This window comes from Plecotus auritus (assembly GCF_963455305.1).
Source record: "Plecotus auritus genome assembly, chromosome: 8".
NCBI lineage: Eukaryota > Metazoa > Chordata > Mammalia > Chiroptera > Vespertilionidae > Plecotus > Plecotus auritus.
The window spans coordinates 10973469-10997513 of record NC_137782.1 but is presented as its reverse complement, the minus strand read 5'-3'; the positions used below and the strand labels follow the sequence as shown (position 1 = coordinate 10997513).

General features: G+C 43.1%; 1 protein-coding gene across 1 annotated transcript; it reads right to left on the bottom strand.

Annotated features, from left to right (window-relative positions):
• Positions 1–488: 488 nt before the first annotated feature.
• Positions 489–23572, bottom strand: ACAA2 (acetyl-CoA acyltransferase 2). The gene is made up of 10 exons (XM_080684269.1): positions 23025–23572; positions 18073–18239; positions 15904–16032; positions 13458–13574; positions 11964–12111; positions 9887–10062; positions 8613–8742; positions 5691–5761; positions 2740–2894; positions 489–1769 (listed from the first exon to the last, which is right to left on the bottom strand). The coding sequence occupies exons 1-10, from the start codon at positions 23038–23040 to the stop codon at positions 1685–1687; spliced, it is 1194 nt and encodes a 397-aa protein (XP_080540395.1). The 5' UTR covers positions 23041–23572; the 3' UTR covers positions 489–1684.
• Between the last annotated feature and the right edge of the window lie 473 nt (positions 23573–24045).

Genomic DNA, 24045 nt, shown 5'->3' with positions numbered 1-24045 from the left:
TGAGTGAGATCATGTGGTATTTATCTTGCACTGACTGGCTTATTTCACTTAGCATTATGCTCTCCAGATCCATCCATGCTGTTGCAAATGGTAAGAATTCCTTCTTTTTATAGCAGCATAGTATTCCATTGTGTAGATGTACCACAGTTTTCTAATCCACTCATCTGCTGATGGGCATTTAGGATGTTTCCAAATCTTAGCTATTGTAAATTTCGCTGCTATGAACATAGGGGTGCATATATCCTTTCTGATGGGTGTTTCTGTTTTCTTGGGATATATTCCTAGAAGTGGTATTACTGGGTCAAATGGCAGTTCCATTTTTAATTTTTTTGAGGAAACGCCATACTGTTTTCCACAGTGGCTGCACCAGTCTGCACCAACTTACACCATACACAAAAATAAACTCAAAATGGATAAAGGACTTAAACGTAAGATGGGAAACCATAAAATCTTAAAAGAAGCCATAGGCAACAAAATAGCAGACATTTGTCAGAGCAGTATCTTTACCAATACAGCTCCTAGGGCAATGGACACTAAAGAGAAAATAAACAAATGGGACTACATCAAAGTAAAAAGCTTCTGTACAGCAAAAGAAACCATCAACAAAACAATAAAAGCACACTGCATGGGAGAACATATTTGCCAATGTTATCTCTGATAAGGGTTTAATCTCCAACATTTACAAGGAACTCATACAACTTAACAAAAGGAAGATAAACAACCCAATCAAAAAATGGGCAAAGGACCTAAATAGACACTTTTCAAAAGAGGACATTCAGAAAGCCAAGAGACATATGAAAACATGCTCAGAGTCACTAATCATCAGAGAGATGCAAATCAACACGACAATGAGGTACTGTCTCACACCTGTCAGAAGGACTATCATCAACAAATCAACAAACGACAAGTGCTGGCGAGGATGCGATGATGCGACGAAAAAGGAATCCCATTGATTTTTGAAGAGTAGAATGGAGGGGGTAAGAGGGAGAGAGAAAGGAGAGAAACATCGATGTGAGAAAGACACATCCACTGGATGCCGTCCACATGCGCCCCGACTGGGACTGGGAACCGAACCTGCAACTCAGGTATGTGTCCTTGACTGAGAATTGAACCCATGACCCTCCAGTACCCAGGCCGACGCTCTAACCACTGAGCCATGCCGGCCAGGGCAGGGAGTTACTGTTTAATAGCCACATAGTTTCTATTACAAGGTGAAAAAAGTTCTGGAGATGGAACAATGTGAGTGCACCTAATGCCACTGACTGTACAACTAAAAATGGTGAAGATGTAAACTTTACGTTACCTGTATTTTACCACAATTAACATTTTTAAAAATACAAGAAATGACAGGAAAGGATTAGCTGAGTTTAGGCAATATTTATTCAATTTCCTTGAGATCATAGTACCTAAGGCATAAATGGTGATTATTTGGCAAGGATACAACTCCTTTGAAGGCCTTGTACGGCTGGATTTTAGTTCATAATACATGATATCGGTGTAAATCCGAGAGAGCTTAGTCTGGCATAGGCTCTAACCACGGGAAACGAATCTCTCCTCTCCATCCCTTCGTGAGAGTCCATCACTTTCTGTGGAGGGCGTGGCCAGTTCTGCAGCTGCTCCCAAGCCACCTGGGTGGCTGGGCCTGGCCAGGGAAGTACGAGTGGGCATGGCGGGTGCCGTGCTCTCAGGCCATGCTCTCAATGATGACTGCGATGCCCTGGCCACCTCCAATGCAAGCCGACCCCACGCCGTACTTCCCACCTCGGCGCCTAAGGAAGAAAGCAGTGGCTGAAATCTACTCAAATAAAGAACTAACAAAGTTAATTAGAGGGTTAATTAAATAGAATTACTGATGGTCACATATGTATTATTCATTTGCATTCAGATCATAGTCTCAGTATTTTCCTCACTCCTTAGTATTAGTTTATAGTCACAACAGGAGAAAGAATTAGGAAAACTGATTTTTTTTTTTAAAGTAGTGGTGGCAAGCTGGGGATGTGGGTCTCTTCATCCACAGCATGGGGTTTGTTAAAATTGTCAAGAATAAGGCCTACTTCTAGAGATTCCAAGTGAAATTTAGAAGTCTATGAGAGAGTAAAACTGGTTTCTATGGCTGGGAACGCTGGTAATCCAGGACAAAAATAAGTACCACACACCCAAAACAGGATGACATGGGAAACCATAAAAATCTTAGAAGAAGCCATACAGAGGTATCCTTTGTCAGACTGCATGTCTGCATAGGACATATGACAGCCTGGGCAGCGTACGCTCACGAACTCCCAAAGTACAGTGTGCAGGCTGGCCTGACAAATTAAGCGGCAGCGTACTGTGCTGACCTGCTGCTGGCCCGCAGGCTCAATAGGTTTCGCATGGACAGATCTATGAAGGGCAGGTGGAGGTGACTGGAGGCGAATACAGTGTGGAAAGCACTGATGGTCAACCTGGTGCCTTCACCTGCTACAATCTGGATGCAGGGCTTGCCACAACTACTCCTGGAAATAGGGAGCTGCGGATGCGGCCTGACTACCCCTCACAGTGCCAAGAGCAGGGCCGCTAACAAGTCAATGGACTCATCTCTAAGGTCAGCTGAAAAGGGGTCTCACGTAACTTGTTCATGGTGGGAAGCAGTGAAGGGGGATCTGAGGAAGAATGAAAATGTTGGGGTGTTCTGGGGAAACCTAAATCCATGCACGTCTACAAAAGAGGCAAATCTGAAATGCACCGATTTCTAGCGAGTACCTTAATTCGTGAACCAGGTGTGCGGTAATTCTTGATCCAGATGCTCCCAATGGGTGACCCAAAGCAATGGCTCCTCCATTCATATTGGTTTTACTTGGGTCAAGACCTAAACTCCTCTCAACAGCCAAGTACTGGGAAGCAAAAGCTTCATTCACCTTCAAAATAATGGAAGGGAAGGGGAGACACAGAGAGAAACATCAATGTGAGAGAGAGACCTTGATTGGTTGCCTCCAGCACGGGCCCCATCCAGGGCTGGAGATCGAGCCTGCAGCTGAGATACATGCCCTTGAGAATCGAACCCGGGACCCTGCTCTATCCACTGAGCCAAACCGGCTATGGCCACAAACTGCTTTTTAACTGAGAATTGTTTAGTACTCTTGATAGGTAATTTTGCTTGTTGTTGGTGTTTTTTTTTTTCTATTTAAATTATCTTGCAAGGTTGTTTTACTTTATTTTTAGTTGTTCTTTGTAAAAATATCAGCTTTGAAAATGGTACGTTTGGTCAGTCAAATGCATCCCTTGGCAAAAGGACATCCTCAGTAATATTACAAGTGAAGCCAGAGGAATGGGATACTGCAGAGCCCATGGGTTCTGGAGCCAGACACACTGTTTAAATCTTGGCTGTATGAATGTCCTCTGAACTCTCTGGACACTCAAATTTCCTCAGTAGTACAATGTGACTGTAGTATCATCCTAAGGTTATTGTCAAGGTTAAGTTAAATCATAGATATTAAGTGTCTAGTGTATTACCTGACACATGGCAAGTACTATAAAATGCTTGCCATTATTATTATTATTACTCCCCAGTATTATTACTTCCAAGAAGAGACTGATAGATAATTAAGAATAAACCTTCAGAGCCAGATACATAAGAGGAATGGTTACTATGTCAAAATGTGGTAGAACAGAAAAGTGTCATATGGTATCATACTTTATGAGGCTGGCTATGAGAATGACCTTACTTCAAGTTTTTAAGCACTATATTTTTATATGATCTTAGCTAGGGAATTTTACAGATAAGAAAAGTGATTTTAAGAAAGGTAATGTGTGGGGGTTAGGGGGAGAGATCAACCAAAAAACTTGTATGCATGCATATAAGCATAACCAATGGACACAGACACCAGGGGGGTGAGGGCATGAGTGGGGGGTAGGGGGGGGGGAAACAGGGGGGATAAGGGCACATATGTAATACCTTAATCAATAAAGAAAGAAAAAAGGTCATGTGTCCAGAATTGGGATCAAAATTGAATCTTGTGTTCTTTCCTACTATATTTTATTCTCTCTCAAGATGGTGCTCTATTTGTTCTTAGATTCAACATTACTTTTCCATTTTATACAGTCCTGCTCAAGGAGGTACTAAGAGTCCTAAAATATGTTGTGAAACTAGGCTTTTGAGCCTAAGAAAAAAACCACCACATAATCATCAAATGTTCCAAAGACAATCATAGCAGGGTGTTAAGAGCTATGTCCTTGAGTACTTATACATCTACTAGAGGCCCAGTGCATGAATTCATGCACAGGTGAGGTCCCATTGGGCCGATTGGGGCCTGTCTCACCCAGTCCTGATCAGGCTGATCAGGGGCTGGGAGTTTGGCAGGCCGCGGGAGGTTGGCTATGGGAGCGCACTGACCACCAGGGGGCAGCTCCTGCATTGAGCATCTGCCCCCTGGTAGTTAGTGCACGTCATAGCGACTAGTCAACTGGTCGTCAGTTGATCAGCTGTAAAGGTTGCTTAGGCTTTTATATATAGATATAAATGACAATGAATAGCTTTGCAGAGCTGATATATTTCAATAGAGTTTTAGGTATGAAATCTAAAGTCAGAAATTTAGTGGTACCTATCTGCTGATACAAATATGGTAAGTAAGCAGCCCCCAGGAGACTCTGAGCTGTTGATTATTGCCTTTTGGGTGAGAGATTACCACAGAGGAAATCACACAGAGGGAAAAGGCCCATTCGCTACCAATTTAAATAGAGAGACTTTCTTTGTTCTATTAATTATTTACCAATGTCAAGCAGAGAGACATACTTATTTAAAATTTTCAAATATTCCCCAAATGTAGAATGTACATAATTCATATTTAAGTATTTTCTTCTTTCATTTGTGCTAAATACTTAAGATGCCTTTGTTCTAAATTAACAAATTAACATTAAAAAAATCAATAAATCAGTAAGTTTACAGAATTTTTAAAGTTTTTCTAAAAACTGTGATAGGTGCCCTAACTGGTTTGGCTCAGTGGATAGAGCGTCGTCGGCCTGTGGACTCAAGGGTCCCAGGTTCGATTCCGGTCAAGGGCATGTACCTGGGTTGCGGGCACATCCCCAGTAAGCAGTGTGCAGGAGGCAGCTGATCAATGTTTCTCTCTCATCGATATTCCTAACTCTCTATCCCTCTCCCTTTCTCTCTTAAAAAATCAATAAAATATATATATATTTTTAAAAAAACAACAAAAACCTGTGATAGGTATACCCCAAAGTAAGCCACAACTAAAAGCCAAGATAAATTTTGGGGAGGGGAGGATATCTTAACTTGGGGGGAGGACAAGAAACTTCTAAATTTGGCACCAGATATTGTTTTACTATTAGGTCAATTCTCTATTTGTATTTTTCACTTTAATCCATAAAATGGGGTTAAAGTTACTTATTTCTCCTTCACTTTACATAAAAATCACTTCGATTCAGCAAGCACATAACAGTCTAAAATGTAATGAAGTCATAAGGTCCTAATGTTTTTCCAGGAATTTAATTATTCAAATATAAATGCAACATTTTAATCAGGTAAGGAAAAGTACCAACATAAGCCATGTAATGAAAGTAACTCTTATTTAGATGTACATCACTTGGAAAGGCGAACAGTACTAAAACAGAAAGAGCTATAAAATACCAAACTGAAGCCATTTATGCTCTAGAAGCTGGTGGGTTAGTCATGTTGAAAAAAGTAGAATACTTACCTCTACCATATCCATGTCCTTAAGACTCAGCCCTGCTCTCTTCAGTGCCCCAGTGATAGCAGAGACAGGACCTATATTAGCACAAAATCAATTTCATCTTATATTTATTTATGCATCAAATTTTTCCATCTTTACTGAACAGGTAAATAATGTGACAGTTGGTAGTAGCCACAAATCTTGCTACCTTGAAAGCACATTATTAAATGATGTAACAATAAAGAAACAAAAAGTGAGACCTGCATTCATTGTAGTGTTATTTACAATAACCAAGATCTGGAAGCAGCCCTGGCCAGCACTGCTCAGTGGTTAGAGCCTCGGCCTGCGCACCAAAGGGTCAAGGGTTCAATTCCCGGTCAAGAGCATGTACCTGGGTTGCCGGTTTGCCCTTGGTCTGGGTGCATGAGGGCGGCAACTAGTCTATGTGTCTCTCTCACATCGATGTTTCTCTCTCTTCCTACCTTCCATTCTCTCTGAAAAGCAATGGGAAAAATATCCTCAGATGAGGAGTAACAAAACAAAAGATCTGGAAGCAGTCAAATAGTGGATAAAAAGCTGTGGTACACTCACACAGTGGCTTTCCCCCTTCTGTCTGGGTCTGCAGCCACTCTGCAGGGTACAGGATTGCTATGTGTTGAATAATTGCATAATGAAGGAACAATTATTCTTAGACATTAGACTGACGAATCTATCCCCACCAGATACTGGATTATCTATTCTCCCTGCTTATTCATCCAGTGTTCTTCACGTGGGTACCCGTGTGATTCTATACTGCCGAGAGAAGGACTGTCTGGGGACATCTGACACTGTGGGACAGCTGGCATGCACAGCTTTGGTCAAGCCTGAGGGAAAAGAATATTCCTTCCGCAATGCATTCCTGCACTAAGAGGGAAATCCCCAGGCCCTGGAGTAGAAGGAAGGCCAACGACATTTTCTTTGCTTACTCACTATGTTAATGTGTCAGAACCTGTTAGATGAGGCTCGACTGAAAAAGAACTATAAAATAGCTATTTACCCTTATCAGATAAATCTGACTGATCAAAACCATCTAGGGGCAACGGGTGAATTTTAATGACCATTTGCTGTTGGGAACCACTGCTCTAGATACTGAAGTGATAAATGCCATAATGATACACAGATATATAATTTTTCAAGCTACCTTTCATCTCTTTGACAAAGTTATGTTTTGCTGATAGCAGGTAGATGAAAGCTAATACACTTTCAGGCTATAGGAGAAAAAGGTTCACTTTTTAACAGATGTTTACATAGTCTGCAGTTTTTGGTGACATAATTTGCAACACAGTGAAAGACGACGAGGTCTGGACATGCTAGCCTTCTTTCTTAGGAATTCTGTGCAGGACACGGCAGCAAATGTGTTGGGTATTAACTTAGTCCCGAATCAGCATAAGTGGTGTTGTCTGAGTAGGACCTGGAGGCTTACACACTGAAGGATCTTTGAGAAGGCAGCTCAGCAGCAAGGCATCCCCTTTCTATCTGGGGACCTACTTCAAAAACCCACTTAGTAAAAAATGGCCTAATTCATGAAAAAAACCTTTGGGCCTATCAAGAATCTGAATCTAAACCCTAGGGCAGGCTTCTCCGTGGGGTATGAGGGTATAGAGGGAATAGATCAGAGCCTTTGGGCACCAGTTTTATTTTTGTGAGGTACCTAATTGGCTCCATTTCCCCAGAGAATGATGATGGGAACTATTAAAATTCAGCAACAGATGTGAGGGCGACCTGGCTGCAACATCTGTCACCCACTGATCGCCAGGGTTGACCTGGCTGGCTAGGCGGACCCCCTTCCCCCTCACTGCTCCATGTGCGTCCCTCCCGAGGCTGTGCACTTGGCCGAGGAGGACGACCTTCCCTGTAGAGGGGACCATCCTTTAGTCAAGGGCAGACGCGTAGTGGTGCTCCCCTGCTAGAACCTCCAAACAAGCCCTCAAGGTCCGTTTCCCAGACCAGACACATCCGGGAGGCGCTGCGGGTGGCCACCTGCCTTTCCTCCTTTCTTTTGGTTAATCCTCACCTGAGTATATTTTTCCATTGCGTTTGAGAGAGAGTGGAAGGAGGGAGGGAAGGAGAGAGAGAAACAGCGATGTGAAGGAGACACATCGACTGGTGACCCCTTGCACGTGGAGGGCTAGGGATGCAACCTGCAACCCATATACTTGTCCTTGATCCACAACCCTTCGAAGCAAGGGCTGAAGAGTTAACCACCAAGAACAACCGGCCAGGGCGGCAGCCTGCCTTTCTTTAAAAAAATAATAATTTCATAAAATAAATAAAAAATAAAATTCAGCATCATCTGCGATTCCTAGGAGTGCATTCAGCAAAAAGCTTTTTGTTCTATTTCTAATTCGTATTTTTTCAGCTAAGACCATACATGCTTGTAGGGAGCTATAAATCTCCTCCTGCCAGTGCTTTGCCAATTGAGATACACTGTTTATAATTCTTCATTTTCCTAGCAAGCCTCAGCGGAGACAGGTATTACTCTGACTTCCTGAGACAACACATGGTTTTCTCATTCACACAGACATTAATGACCACACGCAGTACACCTGACAGGGTGTTCATGTGCTCCACAGCCTTCTCTATATTGCCCCAGGATTTCCCCCATCTCACTTTTAAAAAAATCTTGTCAGTACCTTGTAATTCTTCTCTGTAATTTTCTGTCTGTTAATTTTAAATAATTCAAATGGACAAGAAGACATGATTACTGCCCACAAGGGGTTTACATGGTCTTGGTTTTCCTACTGAGACTAACACCGTTTTTCATAAAGACTGGTTGTTTAAAAGACTGATTATCAATCTCTTTTCCACAAGTGACCTTGACTTGGCTACTGTTTCTGAAATGAGAATGACAAAGAAGACTTCGCTCCAGAAATAGAGCAGAACCAGTGTATATACCTACAAACTTACCAATACCCATGATGGAGGGGTCACAGCCAGACACAAAGTAGCCCACAACTCGTGCCAGTGGTGTGAAGTTATGTTTTTTAACAGCATCCTCACTAGCTATGACAACAGCTCCAGCACCATCAGACACCCCCTTGGAAACAAAAACAGAAGATTAACCAGAGGGTACAGAATCCAGTTAATCAACGCGAAGCAGTACTATGAGGATTATGGCATTACATAGGAAGCAGTGCCATCATTTGTACCAGTGGTGGATTAAAGAGATTGTTTTAGGCACAGAATACAAATGGAAAGAATGCCAAGGAGCCACTGTGGAGAACAGTATGGAGTTTCCTCAAAAAACTGAAAATGGAACTCCTATTTGACCCAGTAATCCCACTCCTAGGAATATATCCTAAGAAACCAGAAACACCAATCAGAAAGGATATATGCACCCCTATGTTCATAGCAGCACAATTTACAATAGCTAAGATTTGGAAACAGCCTAGGTGCCCGTCAGCAGATGACTGGATCAGAAAACTATGGTACATCTACACAATGGAATACTATGCTGCCATAAAAAAGAAGGAATTACTACCATTTGTAGGCACCTGGATGGAATTAGAGAACATTATGCTAAGTGAAATAAGCCAGTCAATGAAAGAAAAATACCACATGATCTCACTCATTTGGGGATAATGAAAAACATTATAAACTGATGAACAAAAAGATAGTTACAGAGGCAGTAAAGCATCAAACAGACTGTCTAATTACAGCGGTAAGGTTAGGGAGAGGTGGGGGAAATAAGCGATCAACTGTAGGACTTGTATGCATGCATATAAGAGTAACCAACGGATGCAAAACATTGGGGGGTGAGGGCATGTATGGGAGTGGGGTTGGGGGGGCAATGGTAAGATATGTACACATATAATACCTTAATAAAATTTGGAAAAAAAAAAAAAAAAGAATGCCAAGGAAAAGCCTATAGCCAGATGCAGGTAGATATAAGGAGAAATCTGATGAACTGTGTATGAGAAAGAAAAAAAAATATGAAAACTAAAATAATAAACCAGGTAGATTTCCTTCTAACATTCTGAAAAAGACTATGAAATGGAAACTATAAAAGGGCACTTACGGAAAATATTTTGAACTACAAAAACCCAAATTAATAGAATATGAACTTGATTAGTTTAAGCTACATAACTAAAGACTAGCATGAAAAGTATCTAAAAGATACTGCATGATTATTTTGCATCAAAAATTGGGAAGAATTCAAGAACATCTGTGATGCGACCTACCGATGCGTTCCCTGCAGTAACGGTTCCCTCCTTCTTGAACACGGGCGGGAGTTTATTTAACTGCTCCAGGGTTGTTTGGGGCCGGGCATGCTCGTCGACCTGCATTGTCTGCTTTCCTTTCCTGGTCTTCACCTCGATTGGCTCCATCTCAGTATTAAAGTAGCCAGCATCATTAGCTGAAAGAGTTGAAGGAATATAAGAATGGGGGAAAAGAAAAGAAACTAAGTCAAACATATCCTTCAATTTAATTTCTGATCTCCCCTTTCCTCATAGCCTACTTTCATGAGCCTTTCTTACTTATATAACTTACCTTGCCTGTTGGAGGATTTAATATACTATCATGTTTCTATGCAGATGCATTCTGCACCTTTTAAAATTATAATTTTGATTTTCTTTTTTTACTACAGTTTTTTTCTTTATAAGGTGCTGCTAAATCTTAGCAGTATGTTTGCTACACATGTAATGACACCACATGGATTGAATGCCCTTTAAAAATATTCTCTGGGTGAGATAAGAATTAAAGAGTTACCACGTTGTACAATAATGTATTATACACTTAAAAGTTTTAAAGGGCAGATTTCATGTTAAGTGTTCTTAGCACAATGAGAAAATAAGTTACCAAGTTGCTTATGTCACCGAGTAATCTATGCCTGAAATTTAATGACAAGCAACCTGAAGAAGTTCTAAGTAACACAGCTTACCACCTCCGCTGACTAGAGTGGACTATAGCAATCCAAAGCCTCAAAAATGGGTACGGCAGGAATCTTACTTCTGATAACACTTTACAACAGGCTAAGCGTTTCCCTTAGTTGGTTTTCCTAACAACTCTATCAGGGAAATAGGGAAAGCAATATTTTTTTATCACTATCATTAGAGATACGTATTTATCTCTACTTTACAGATGCTCAGTGAATAAATGACTTGACTGAGGCCGGATAACATGTATGTGGCAAAACTAGAAACAGAACTAATAACTCTTGACCTCTAGACCAATAGCCTTCCATTTTACATGTGTAACTAGGAAACTCAGAGGATGACTCGGAGGGCCTCAGCTCCACCCCATTATCCCTCTAAAATGCCAAGATGGACTTTATCCTTCCTATTCCAAGTAAATATTTAATGCCCTAAATAAGAGTTTCCATTTGCTTATAAGAGTTTAATTTTAAAAATCTTTCTCAGAAGACTAATAGATTTCTTCAACGCCCCACACTGAGAAAAGAGCTGTCTGTCGCTGTTTGAACTGGTGGAACAGCAGTGTGCAGTGCTACCTGGGGCGCCAGAGCCAGGGCCTTGGACTCGTTCTAAGTCTCCCAGGCAGGTGCGATGATCCTCAATTAGCATAAAAGGATACCCAGTGGGTCTTTTCCAAACACATCATCCCCTCCTTGTGACTGTAACATGACTTATGGTGGAGGACATACTCTGTCCCAGCAGCCCCAGTGAGCCATCATCTCTAATAGTGTATCACAGCTCTCCGAGTGTTCTACTGGCAACAGTACCAGTATGGGCGGGGCCAATTAACAGTACCACTTTTTAAGTAGTATGAATGTATTTCCAAAGAGACATACCCAGTTAATTTTACAGTCATTAATCAAGTATCTAAATCATCTGAAAACAAAGGAATGATAAAAATGTAACTTTCAAAAGATGTAATTTTAAACTAATATTATTAAATGAACATTATCTGAAACAATAAAAATCCTTCCTAGTTTTTAAAAATTGAGGTGTAATTGACATAAAACACTATACTAGTTTCAGGTATATAACATATAATTCGATATTTGTATATATAGCAAAATGATCATCACTATAAGTCTAGTTAACATCTGTCACCAGGAGGAAGTTACAAATTTCTTTTTTTGTGATGAGAACTTTTAAGATCTCTCTTAACAACTATCAAATATGCAACACAGTATTATTAACTACAGTCACCATGCAGTATATTATATACCCAGAACTTATTTTTTTTATAACTGAAAGTTTTTATTTTTTGACTCCCTTTTCATCCATCTCACTGAGCCCCCCCCCCCCCATAGTTTTCTTTCTATGAATATTTATAATACCCTATTTCACTGACCGGCTTTCCACCTCTGCTGGGACTGCAGGGCGTATTTGTCACAGTCTTCTCTGCTTATATTATGTTGTGAAGCAAGATTCTCTGCAGTGATTCCCATGGGGAGTTTGACATGCTGATCGGTTAATCCTGCCCACAAAGTATCTTCCAGCTATTAAAATACATTAATAATGAAGTGATTTGTTAAAGCATGTCTTTCAAAGTAATGTGCTGTAATTTCTTTAAATTTAAGCAATTAAGAGTTCCAATAAATAAAAGTAAAATTAGATTTTCTGATAGCATTACTGTTACTAAATTATTCGTATTCGATTCCGAGAATTTTAAAAAACATTCAATGGGATAATAAAATGACACATTCTCCTCTCTCTAAACGTGGGGCTCTGAAGGGAGCCCGCAATGCTACATGTGCAGGGTGAGAACACAGGAAGTTATTCCACAATCAAAACCCCCCAGGTTACATTCCGTAGGAAACCTAACACTGAGTCCCTATGCACGCCCCCTACTGGGGATGGAGCCCCCGGCCTGGGCGTGTGTTCTGACCAGGAATCAAACCGTGACCTCCTGGTTCACAGGTTGACTCTGAACCACTGAGCCACACGGCCCAGGCTCTGATCTACCTTTCCAAAGGTTTTCTCAAATACGTTTGGTGTCTAAAACTATCTCATCTTTTCTAAGTCTTATTCCTTTCAACTTTCAAAGAGGCCAGGTGAGAAATTGATGAACAGTGTAAATCAATTGTTATAACTGAAAAAATGCTAAAAAAGTAAAATGTCATTAGCCCTTTCATACGGGAAGGACAGCATACTATCCATCCTTCTTTATCGCTCCTATCATTCTCATGTTGTGTACTCTCATTCAAAGAGAATGTTTTCTGTGATGAAGAAGAAATCTATTCAATGGAGATTGCTCCAGAAAGAAAACTCCCATGAATCATGGTAAAGATTTAATTACTTGGTTTACTAATGATTCAGCAGACATTAATGCAACCTTTGCCTATCTTTTTGATCTGCTTCCTCCCTTCTTCCATTTCCCCCAATGTTCATTCCACTACCAGAGGTGTGCTAAGATAAAGTCTAATTTTATGTGGATTAAAATGTTAAAACTAGCCCAGCCTCGTGGCTCAGTGGTTGAGTGTCAACCTGTGAACCAGGAGGTCACGATTCGATTCCCTGAGAGGGCGTATGCCCGGGTTGCGGGCTCAAACCCCAGTGTGCGGTGTGCAGGAAGCAGCCCATCAATAATTCTCTCTCATCATTGATGTTTCTATCTCGCTCTCCCTCTCCCTTCCACTCTGAAATCAAGAAAAAATAATATTTTTTAAAATGTGTCAAAACTAACAACCGAATAGAGTTTTGAAATAGTTTACAAAATTCATATAATTTATGTCTTGCCAATCCCCTATTAATAAAACTGGTTTCAAAATTAGTTTTCTCTCTCACCAGATGGTGTTATTAAATTATTAGCATAACGGTCTGAGAAATAACTTTTCATTTTAACCTTGAGATCTGCTCCCAACTTGGTTCCAAAACGTATGTTTCTGGCACAGTAGGGAGCCTGGCTCATGCTCTCGGTTCCTCCACACAAAACCACTTCCGCAGCTTTAACACAAATTTCCTATTCAGAAACAAACAAACAAAACCCTTTTATTATGGCAGAAGTGCCTATTAAAAAGCATGTGTTAAGCAGTAAACTAATATTAAGTCTAGTAAGTAACTATCATAGCTTACAGTGTTTCAAAAGGAAATACCTTCAAAGTAATTTTAAAGCAAATGCTAAAGTATCCATTCCCAAAGTACATGGTGGGAAGAGGAGAACGACAGTCGTCAATCATTTGTGCACAGGTAACAAACCCTACCTACTTTCTGGTGAGGAACGGTAATTCTTAACTCAATACAAATCTTAAAAAAGAGCAGAGATATTGTCTGGTTTAACTGTACAGATTACCAGCAGATAATAAAGAATAAACCCTTTAAAAAGGCAAAAGCAAGATTTATCCTACTTATTATGGATGAATCTGAAGGAGACCACAGATTTACGAGAACCAAGTTAACCTAGGAGACTCATACAAAGGGCCTATTTCATTCTTTCAACTTTTCCCACTATTTGCATTTCTCAGGAAAGAAGCAAATCACAAGCCTCTAAGAGCCTGACGTTTGAAATGATAGCTAGGAAATCAGGACCACTAAGATACATTGTTACAGAAAATTATTCATGAAAAAAACATGTTTTTTATTTTATTTTGTAATAAAATGAAGAGAAGTAAAATTGGATTTCACTGTATGCCTTTTCCCTGTGCTTAAAGGGAAAAAATCTATTTACCCAATCATCCCTTATACTGACCTCTCTTAATAAGCATCTATCTAATAATAGGATACTATGCAAATTGGTCAGGACACCGTCACGTAGCAACCAATCAGCAGGCTGCATCCCTGCCCCTGCTCAGGCAGCTGTGAGGCCTGGGGTAAGTAGAATAGGGTATGATAGGAGGTGATAAGAAAGGAGAGGGAGAGGAGGGCAGGCCTGCATGCAGACAGGCCGAGAGGAGAAACAGAAATACAGAAAGGGAACAAGAAAAAGACGCAGGAATGAATGGAAAAGGGAAGGAAATGTGGGGCTGCACGCGGGAGGGGGTGGCAACCATGGGGGTGGGGGGGCAGAGCAAGTGTGCCTGGTGAGGTGCGGGAGCCCCACCCAGATGCGGGAGGAGGGCGGTGGCCCACCCCCCTCCCCCCCCCCCCCCCGCCCCGGCGCAAGCCGTTGGCGGGGCGGCGCCCGAGAGCCCCAGGACGGAGGGGTGGACGGTCTGAGGCCTTCCGGGTGGAGGCACTCCTGCTTCGCAGCAGCAGCGCCCAGGCCATGTGGGCCTCGGCCACCCTCGCTGGGCTGGGCGCCCCACGCTGGGAGGGGAGGCACAGCTTAGCTGGGGTGAAGTCGGACCCTAAAGAGGGTACCACTTTCATCCCTGAGGGCTGGACCCCAAAGACACTGGCCAGGGTTAGGTTGGTGGTGCATTAAGTGTACTTTGTTGACTATAAGTTGGGGCATCCCAGGCAGGGAATGGGAGGAGGATGGCAGTGGGGAGGCCGGGGAAGGAGGGGAGGTGAAGGCCTGGCCGGGGCTGGGGGCTAATGGCCCCCAAATGGAAGCTTTAATATCAAAGTGGGCTCAGGCAGGGCTGGAAGCAGGTCCCAGAGAGGAAAGGGAAAGGTTTAAAAGAGAAACCAGTGAACATGGCACGGGGGGGTGGGGGGGGAGGAGAAGGGTAATAATAGAGAAGGAGGGAGGGAGGCAGGGTTCAGGCTTACAAGGGAAAGGTGAATGGGGGGGGAGAGTGGGAGGAGTAAGAAGGAGACAGACACGGGGAATGAAGGGAGAGAACGGAGGAGGGAGGGAGGAAGAGGGGCCACGGGAGGTTCAAAGGGAGGGAGGGAAAGAAAGCAGGAAAGAGAAGGATGCTAAAATGGGATGAGGCCAGGAAAATAGTTAAATAAAAAGAAGAAACAGAATGTGAGAGTGAGGAGAGTTTAAAAGGAGGAGTTAGTAAGAAAATTAAGTACAGGGTGATTTTTTTAGGAATGTAGTTGGACATCCCCTGAGGGCTCCCCACAGGCTTGGCTGAGGGCCCCCCCCCCCCCGCCCCAATGCACGAATTTTGTGCACTGGGCCTCTAGTCCTGTATAATAAAAGGCTAATATGCAAATTGTCCCCTCCATTGGGAGTTCAACCAGGGGCCGGGGTTGGCCACCCAACCACCCACAGCCCCTCCCCCTGGCCGGTCAGGCCTGATGGGCCCCAATCGGGGCGGGTCAGCTGGACCCCACCCGTGCACAAATTCGTGCACTGGGCCTCTAGTTATAAAAACCTGCAGTGTTATATTAAATGGGGCATTTTCTCTAATAACTTTTAACATATTTCAGAGAATTAAATATAATATTGGCCATACCTGACATCCACTCACAACGGACTGGAAACCAGAGCCACAGAGCCTATTCAGAGTGAGAGCTGGGGTCTCTTTCGGGACGCCCACCCGCAAACCAACATGCCTTGCCAAGTACGCAGCATCCGAAGAACTCTGGAACAGAGGGAGAAGAAAAAGCACTTCCTCCATAAATCTAGAAATTAAGGACAAAGTATTTTCCAAAGTGTATGGAAATGTTGGCAACCTGTCAAAAGTTATAAACTACATGGCTCTAAGGTAGGACACAATACATACAGCTCCAGCATATTTCATATAATACACGTGTTTATGATTTAAATAAAAACAAAGCACAAGAATAATGATGCTGGCAATTCAGATATGGATTCCTTTAAGTAAAAAAGTGCTTCCTTTAAGTAAAAAAGTGCTTCCTTTAAGTAAAAAAGTGAAAGTTTTTTACTTAATAAGAAAAAAACTGTATGCTGAAGTTTTTATAAATTAAACTTTATCATAGATATGCATGTGTAAGAAAAAGCCATAGTATATGTATATAGGGTTTGGTACTATCTGTGGTTTCAGGTATCCACTGAGGGTTTTGGAACGTATACTCTGGGAATAACATGGGGTCACTGTACCTTTTTATTGAATTCATTGGGGTAATGTTAATAAATTATATAGGGTTCAGGTGTACAATTCTATGATATATCATCTGTATATTGTATTCAACATCCCAAGTCATGTCTCTTTCATGTTTCTACTCTCCCCTACTTCCTCCCACCCCCTTTCCCCTCTGTTAATCAACATACTGTTGTCTGTCTATGAGGTTTTTGTTTGTTTTTTACTTAACCCCTTCACCTTTTTCACCCAGCCCCCCTACCTCCTCCCCTCTAACAGCTAGCTGTTTGTTCTCTGTATTGATGAGTCTGTTTCTATTTTGTTTGACAGTTTATTTTGTTCATTAGTGATACCGAGGCTGAGACCTGGTGACTTAGGGAGGGGAGAGATGAACAACTGGTTAGGAGAGTAAGAGGTGCTTCCCAAACTTAAAAATGCATACGGGGCATTTTGTTAAAATGTGGGTTCTCAACCCATAGGTCTAGGACTGCATGGAATTCTGCATTTCTAAACATTTCCCTAGTGACGCAATGTGCTGGTCCAAGGACTACACTTTGGGTAAGAAGGAAAAGAAATAACTTTAAAAACACACAATAATAACAACAGCAATTACTGTGGAGAAAGCTAAAGCAAAATTGGTAAAATGTGAAGAACTGGCGTGGATAGAGCGTCGGCCTGTGGACTGAAGGGTACTGGGTTCAGTTCTGGTCAAGGGCACATACCTCGGTTGCAGTCTCCCTCTCTGACCTGAGCCCTGGTCAGGGCTCGTGCAGGAGGCAACCAATCAATGTGTCTCTCTCACATTGATGTTTCTCTCTGTCTTTCCCTCTCTCTTCCTCTCTCTCAAAAAATCAATGGAAAAATATCTGGAGGATTCAAAAGAAAATTGGCCATCCAGGTAAAAAGGCTTTGTGGTACTCACTGTCCTATTTTTAATTTATTTTTTAATCCTTACTTGTGGATAGTTTTATTGATTTTAGAGAGAGAGGAAGGGCAAAGGAGAGAGAGAAACATTGATCCGTTGCCTCCCATACGCGCTCCGACTGGGGATCAAACCCTCAACCTGGGTATGTGCCCTGACCAGAAATCGAACCCACAACCCTTTGGTGCACGGGATGATGCTCTAACCAACTAAACCACATGGGCTAGGGCTGCCCTATTTTTTTTTTTTTTAACTTTTTTGCTTGTGTTTGCTATACTCTTTAAGTGGGTAGGAGAGAGAACCCATTAACTTCAAATAAGTCAAGGAAATTAATATATTTAGAAGCAATATGTCAAAACATTTTGTTCTACACCTAAAACTAATACGATGTTATAAGTCAATTATATCTCAATACAACTGGAAAAACGCACACCCAAAAACCAAGAAGCAATGAAATGCATCCCAAATTAGGTAGATATATAGTTTCCAGAATATATGCTCCTTTGAGTTATGCATGTCGTTGCTTCTGGAGTCAGAGGATTACTCCAATTGTAAATACCTTCAACTATGGACTGATTCGCCATTATGACATGTTCAAGGAATTATTTTTAGAAACTGATGAAGCAACAGGAATGAATACCATCCTCTGGCCGACTAACCTGCATGACATTGCCCACAATGACACTGTCAATGGTCTCAGGTGGCACTTTGCCTGCAGCCAAGGCACCCCTGGCAGCAAATTCCGTCAGGTCGGTAGCTGTGAAGTCTTTCAGAAGGCCTCCGTAAGCCCCAAAGGGCGTTCGCTTAGCAGCCACGATGAACACACCTATTGCAACAAGGGAGTTGTAAGCAATCATAGATTAGCCCGTGTCCTTTAGCATGCTTTAAAGAACCTCACTGCGAAACATCACTGTAAATTTTCAATTAGATAACTGAAAACCTCTGCATACACGAAGTCTTCCCCAACTATCTGAGCACTCGTTTCCAATCTTGTCAAGAAACCATGGACTGCCCTGGCCAGGTGGCTCATTTGGTTGGAGCGTCCTTCTATGCACCAAAAAGTGGCGGGTTTGATTCCCAGTCAGGGCACATACCTAGGTTTCAGGTTCGATCCCTGGCTAGGGGGAGTACAGGAGGCAAACAATTGATGTATTTCTCTCACATTGATGTTTCTCTTTCTCTCCTTTCCTCTCTCAAAAAAAAAAAAAATCAATAAAAACATGTCCCTAGGTGAGGATAAAAAACAACAACCATGGAACTTCTAATGATGGATTTGTGTCTAGTTAGTGACCTATACTTGAGACCATTCAAACACTGTACTGCTATTGGTATCTAAGTATAGTCCCCTGTTTTATGCTAGTGATCCCTTTCCATGGAACAAACTAAACCTGCACTAAAACAAAAAACACCTCAGCTTCTCCTTTCATTCCAGTTGAGAAATTTACAGTCTGAAAGAGGAACAACATATAACTATAACTTAGAAGAGGTCCAGTTCTTTACAAATATAATATTCAGATATTTATAAAAGGCCGCAAATATCAGTTTGGTGTGTTGTGGAGACAGTAAAAAGTTCAGTGGTTACCAGAGGGTAGGAGGGGGGAAGGAGGGATGAATGGGTGGAGCACAAGTGAAACTACTCTTTATTTATTTATTTTTTAAATATATTTTTATTGATTTCAGAGAGGAAGGGAGAGGAAGAGAGAAATAGAAATATCAATGATGAGAGAGAATAATTGATCAGCTGCCTCCTGCATACCCCACACTGGGGATTAAGCCCGCAACTGGGCATGTGCCCTGACTGGGATCGAGCCGTGACCTCCTGGTTCATAGGTTGATGCTCAACCACTGAGCCACACTGGCTGGGCAAAACTACTCTTTATGATACTGTAATGGTAGATGCATGTCATTATAGACATTTGTCAAAACCCAAGAACTGCATAATACAAAAAGTGGACCTTAATGCAAACTATGGTCTTCAGTTAGTGTCAGTATTTGCTCATCAATTGTAACAAAGGTACCACACTAACGGTTAGGTGAATGATTCTGGTTCTTAAAGTGACTGAGGCAGACCCGGATCACCTGAAGGGTACATTCTTGCAGGGATAAGTGGGCCCATTAAGCTGTTTATTGCTTTGGAGAATACAGCTCTTACTAAGCCCACGCCACATGGCAGCAAGCCACCTGTGTCAGCCCAGAGCCTTCGATATGTATCTCCTGTGTTAGCTCACAAACCACCTGTGTTAGCTCCCGGCTTTGGCTTCCGGCCACCCGTGTAAGCTCGTGCCCCATTCCTTCCCTGGGTGTCAAGATCTACCATTTCACTACTAAGACGTGGCTTGTCGGTAAGTTACCTTAAACTCCATGTAATTTTGGCATTGTCAGCCTCTTTCTGAGGTCTTTTGACCTTGGGAAGTTTTCCCAAAACTAATGCAAGATGTTAATAATAGGAGATACTGGGATGGGATGAGGGAGGTATATGACCATTGATTTATCAGAAATAATGAAGGCTAATTCATGTGTCTTCATAAGTTTCCTTTCATGAGTTTCTCCCTGTACTTCATACCTAAGAGAGCATTTTTGTCTGGGGAAGTACTACTAATGGTGAAGTATGAGACACTAACAAAAGAGTGTATGTGGAAAATAAGAACAAAAGCAAGAACTTTCCCTTTAGTGAATTATACCACTTCTGTTTACTTGTGCTTCAGACTGCAGAGGTTATCTTGAGTAAGGCTAACACTGAAATACAATTGTTTTGAATGGGAAAGTGGTATTAAATATATTTTTAAAATAATCTGGGATGTGTAGGTATAAAGACTAGACAATTTAAAGTATTTTTCCTTATAATTTCATAAATTGGACAGCATGTCAATAATTATTTGATCTGATGCCAATGTTATGTAGCTGTTACAAGGTCTAAAATGTAACAGTCTTTAACACCAAGCTACAATCTTGTTTATTTTTAAAGGCCCTGAAAATTCAGAAGCTAAATATTTCCAAAAACTGAAAGACAGTGAAAAGACATTAATCTAGAGTGCAGTGAGTCAGAAACAAGGTGGTCAAAGTGACTGGAGAGAAAAAACACGACAAGAGAAACAGGAATTCTGCCTGCTTTTTAAAAAAAAATATTTTATCACATTGTTAGATAAACACTGACTTGTCATTAAGCAACTGCAGACAGCAACTAAGACAAATGAAGAAAAACTGCTACTTACTGCATCCATTTCAGTTTCAGGATTAAAGTAATTTGGCAGCACCGCCTGACTGCCTTGCTACCCAGACAACCCAACAAAGCTACCGAGCAGGAAGAGCACTCCTATTTGTTGGGTGCAACTGTCCTGCCAAACAGGGGGATGGGTGTTAGTAAAAAACTGGGGGATGGATTCTTATTGACAGAAACCTGATAAATTAATGATAATCTTTACCAGTGTCTATCATGCTCACATTCAACTGTGTCCTGTCCCTTACAACAGTCAGTCACATGTTCTCTCTTATCCACTAGTCCTCCAAGCACCCCGAGAGAAGTGCACATCTGTAATGTATTCTAACTAGCCAATAACAATTGGTACATGAAGCTTAAGGCCTGGGTTGTGGTCACAGCCACTAATTATCTGTGTCATTGTAGACAAGCTATTTTACTTTTCTGGAATCAATGTCTTCATCTATAAAACAGGGAAATGGGTGAACCTATGATCACTAGCTCTAATAGCATAGTACTCTGCATCACAAACTTAATACATTTTATATACTTCTTTAATACAGGTGTTGATGTCATTCTTTTCCCCTATTGGGTTCATAGTTTTCATCAAATTACCAGAGGGGTCTGTATTACACAAAAAGGGTAAGGAACCACATATACAATGTTAAACACAATCATAAAGATTTTCTTTTTGAAATGCTCATTACGATGCAGCTTTTAAGTGAATTGGGTTTTCTGAACACCTTGTCCAGGAAAAAAACAAACACGTGCTGTTTTATTAATTAAATGTAGTAAATTCAGAACTGGAAAGAGCACTGGCAAGTTAAACCCAATTGCAGGAAACAGGATAACACTACGTGTTGCCTCGGGATACCTATTTTTCACTTGAACTGTTCACATGCCATTTCCGCTCTTCTGAGCTCCAAAACCCCTTATCCAACTGCCTATCCGAGGTCTCCACTTGAGCCCCAAGTTTTCTCTTCCAAATCGATTCTCCAGCTTTCCTCACTCTGTAAGTGCTACCATCATGAACTTCAAACCGGAAACCTAAAGTCACTGTTGACATGTCCTTCTCACTGACCGGCCATCTATCACCAAGTTCTACCTAATCCATCTCCAAGTCTATCAAGTCATCCCTCCCTCTCTTCCTCGCAACTCCTTTGCCCTCCGACTAGGGTCCAAACCATAATTTGTTGTAGCCTGGACCTCTGGCTAAGATTCTTTTACTAGTATCATTGCTGTAGTTTTGTTAATCCTCACCTGAGGATACTTTTCTCATTTTTTAGAGAGTGGAAAGGAGGAAGGGAGAAACTTCCATTTGAGAGAGACATGCCGAGCAGCCCGCACCTGCCCCTATCAGTGCCCAAGTACGTGCCCTAGACCAGGAATTGAACCAGCGACCCTTCTGTGCTCAGGCCGACTCTAACCACCAAGCCACGCTGGCCAGGGCTCCAATAGATTCTTAAATGTTCTTAAATTCTTCTGGTTGCTACCGTTTTATAACCCTGACAAAATCTGGGCAGAGTGGAAATCAGGTCCCGTCACTCCCCTACTTGAAAGGTTTTCTATTGCCGTCCACTAAATTCCGAATAAAACCCCACATCTCCAGGCTTCACAGAGCCCATAGGGCTCTGACCACAAGAACGTGGGTTCTTAGATCCTGCCCAGCGTTTTCCCGTGGGCCTTGATATAAAGTGTTCTACCCGAATGTTCTTTAAAGCACTCGTACAATAAGGATAAATTTCCATAGCCTTAAAACTAAAATTCCATTGATTGTTAGCATTTGTTAGGAAAGGGAACAGGCATCACTTTTTTAAGAAGCTGATAACCCTAGAATGTATGTATTTAGTGACTGCACTTTCTCGGAGACACTCAAGGGAAGGGAATAAGACAGGTCCTCCAAGAGAACGCCAGCAAGCATTTTGGGGGAGCAGGTCACTCAGGCAGAAATTGCCTGGCGACTCTGGGAGAACTTCCCGCAGGCCCTGCCCTCCACCCCCTCTCCCCCCCCCCCCCCCATCCGAGGCAGCCTTGCTCCCCTGTGCGGCGCCCCGGCGTCCCAGGGTGCCTCGGTGTAGGCGCAGCTCGTTTCCAACAGCTGAACTTGAACTAGGTGGGTCACCACTGCACGAGGGAGGGGCATGGCCTCCAAGGTCAGAAGCCCGCGAACCGTGGTCTCCACTCTCAAACGCAAATTGCACGGGAGTCTCAGTCGCTCCAGGAGGCTTACAACCGCTTTCTCCTTAACCCAAACAACCCTGTGAGGGGGACGCTGCTGTTTTTTTAAGTCCCCTTTATTGGTGTTGAGACTAAGCTGTAAACCCAGGACCCCCGACTCCCGCCGAGACCGGACGCGAAACCTGGCCTGAGGAGGGCAAGCCCGCCAGCGGGCGAGGAGAGCAGGGCGCGGCTCACCTCGGAGAAGGGCCATGGCGACGGCGAGGGCTAGGCGGCGTAGGGGTTCTCCTCCGGCGACGCGAAGGGGCCGCCGCCAGCACCCAGACCTTAAGGGCGGGGGGCGGGGCCCGCGACGCCACGCCCCCGCCCTTTCACCTACTTCCGACCGCACGCTCGCCCCCGCCCGCTGAGCTCCTCTCCCCTCCGGCGTGACGCTGCGGTCTGGGCGCCATCCCTAGGGGAACCAATCACCCTGTGGGCCTGGCGAGTGAGTTTTGTTTTTTGGCCTCAAATCATTGTCTTTCAAGACTGTCCCTGTTTCCAAATCAAGAGCATGGTTTGACTACCGGCCAGTGGTCGGCAAACTCAGTCAACAGAGCGGCAAACCGCGGCTCGCGAGCCGCAGTTTGCAGACACCTGGACTACCCTATCCATCCTACCCTGGCCTCTATACGTCTCCCCCGCCCCCGCCCCCGTAGGTAACTAATCTTCCCTTTCTTGCCGCCAACGAATTTTCTTAAACCTCGGGTTAGACATCCGGCCACGAGTTGCGCAGGTTTGAGGGAGATGGGGTCCAGGTGGGCGGGACCGGACGTTGTGTGGGCGGGGCTTGGAGGACGGCATGGGGATTGGTTGAGTCGCCCCGGGGGCGGGCTTTTGCGTAGAGCTTGGGCTGAGGCGGAGGCAGCTAGGCCAGCTGCGGGTGGCCGGGTCGGTTCGCAGAGTGGGGGCGGGGAGGTTGGTGTTGGGGTGCTGCAGTGAGGGTCGTAGGGCAGGGGTGTCCCCGGGTCTCCAATGCAGCCCCGGATGAGCCTGCAGTATTTTCCTTATATGATTGGGCCCCGTGGCTGGCGGCGACGCTTGCCCGGAGCCTAAGAGGATTATAATGGGTCAGGCGAAGTGGGGCCAAGGGACCGGGGCCTGGGACGGAGAGAGGAGCAATGGGTTAGGCTAGAGATGAGGGAGGTTTAGGGAGGCCTCTTCCGCTGTAATTGTTAGCCCTGGTCGATGATGAGGAGACCACTGCGCAATCTGAGTT

Excerpts from the sequence above, each read along its gene's own strand:
- ACAA2 (XM_080684269.1), bottom strand. Across the intron at positions 16,033-18,072 it reads TTGTGGGCAATGTCATGCAG|AGTTCTTCGGATGCTGCGTA; the intron begins GTTAGTCGGCCA and ends CCTCTGTTCCAG. Across the intron at positions 13,575-15,903 it reads CCGTTGTGAGTGGATGTCAG|GAAATTTGTGTTAAAGCTGC; the intron begins GTATGGCCAATA and ends GTTTCTGAATAG.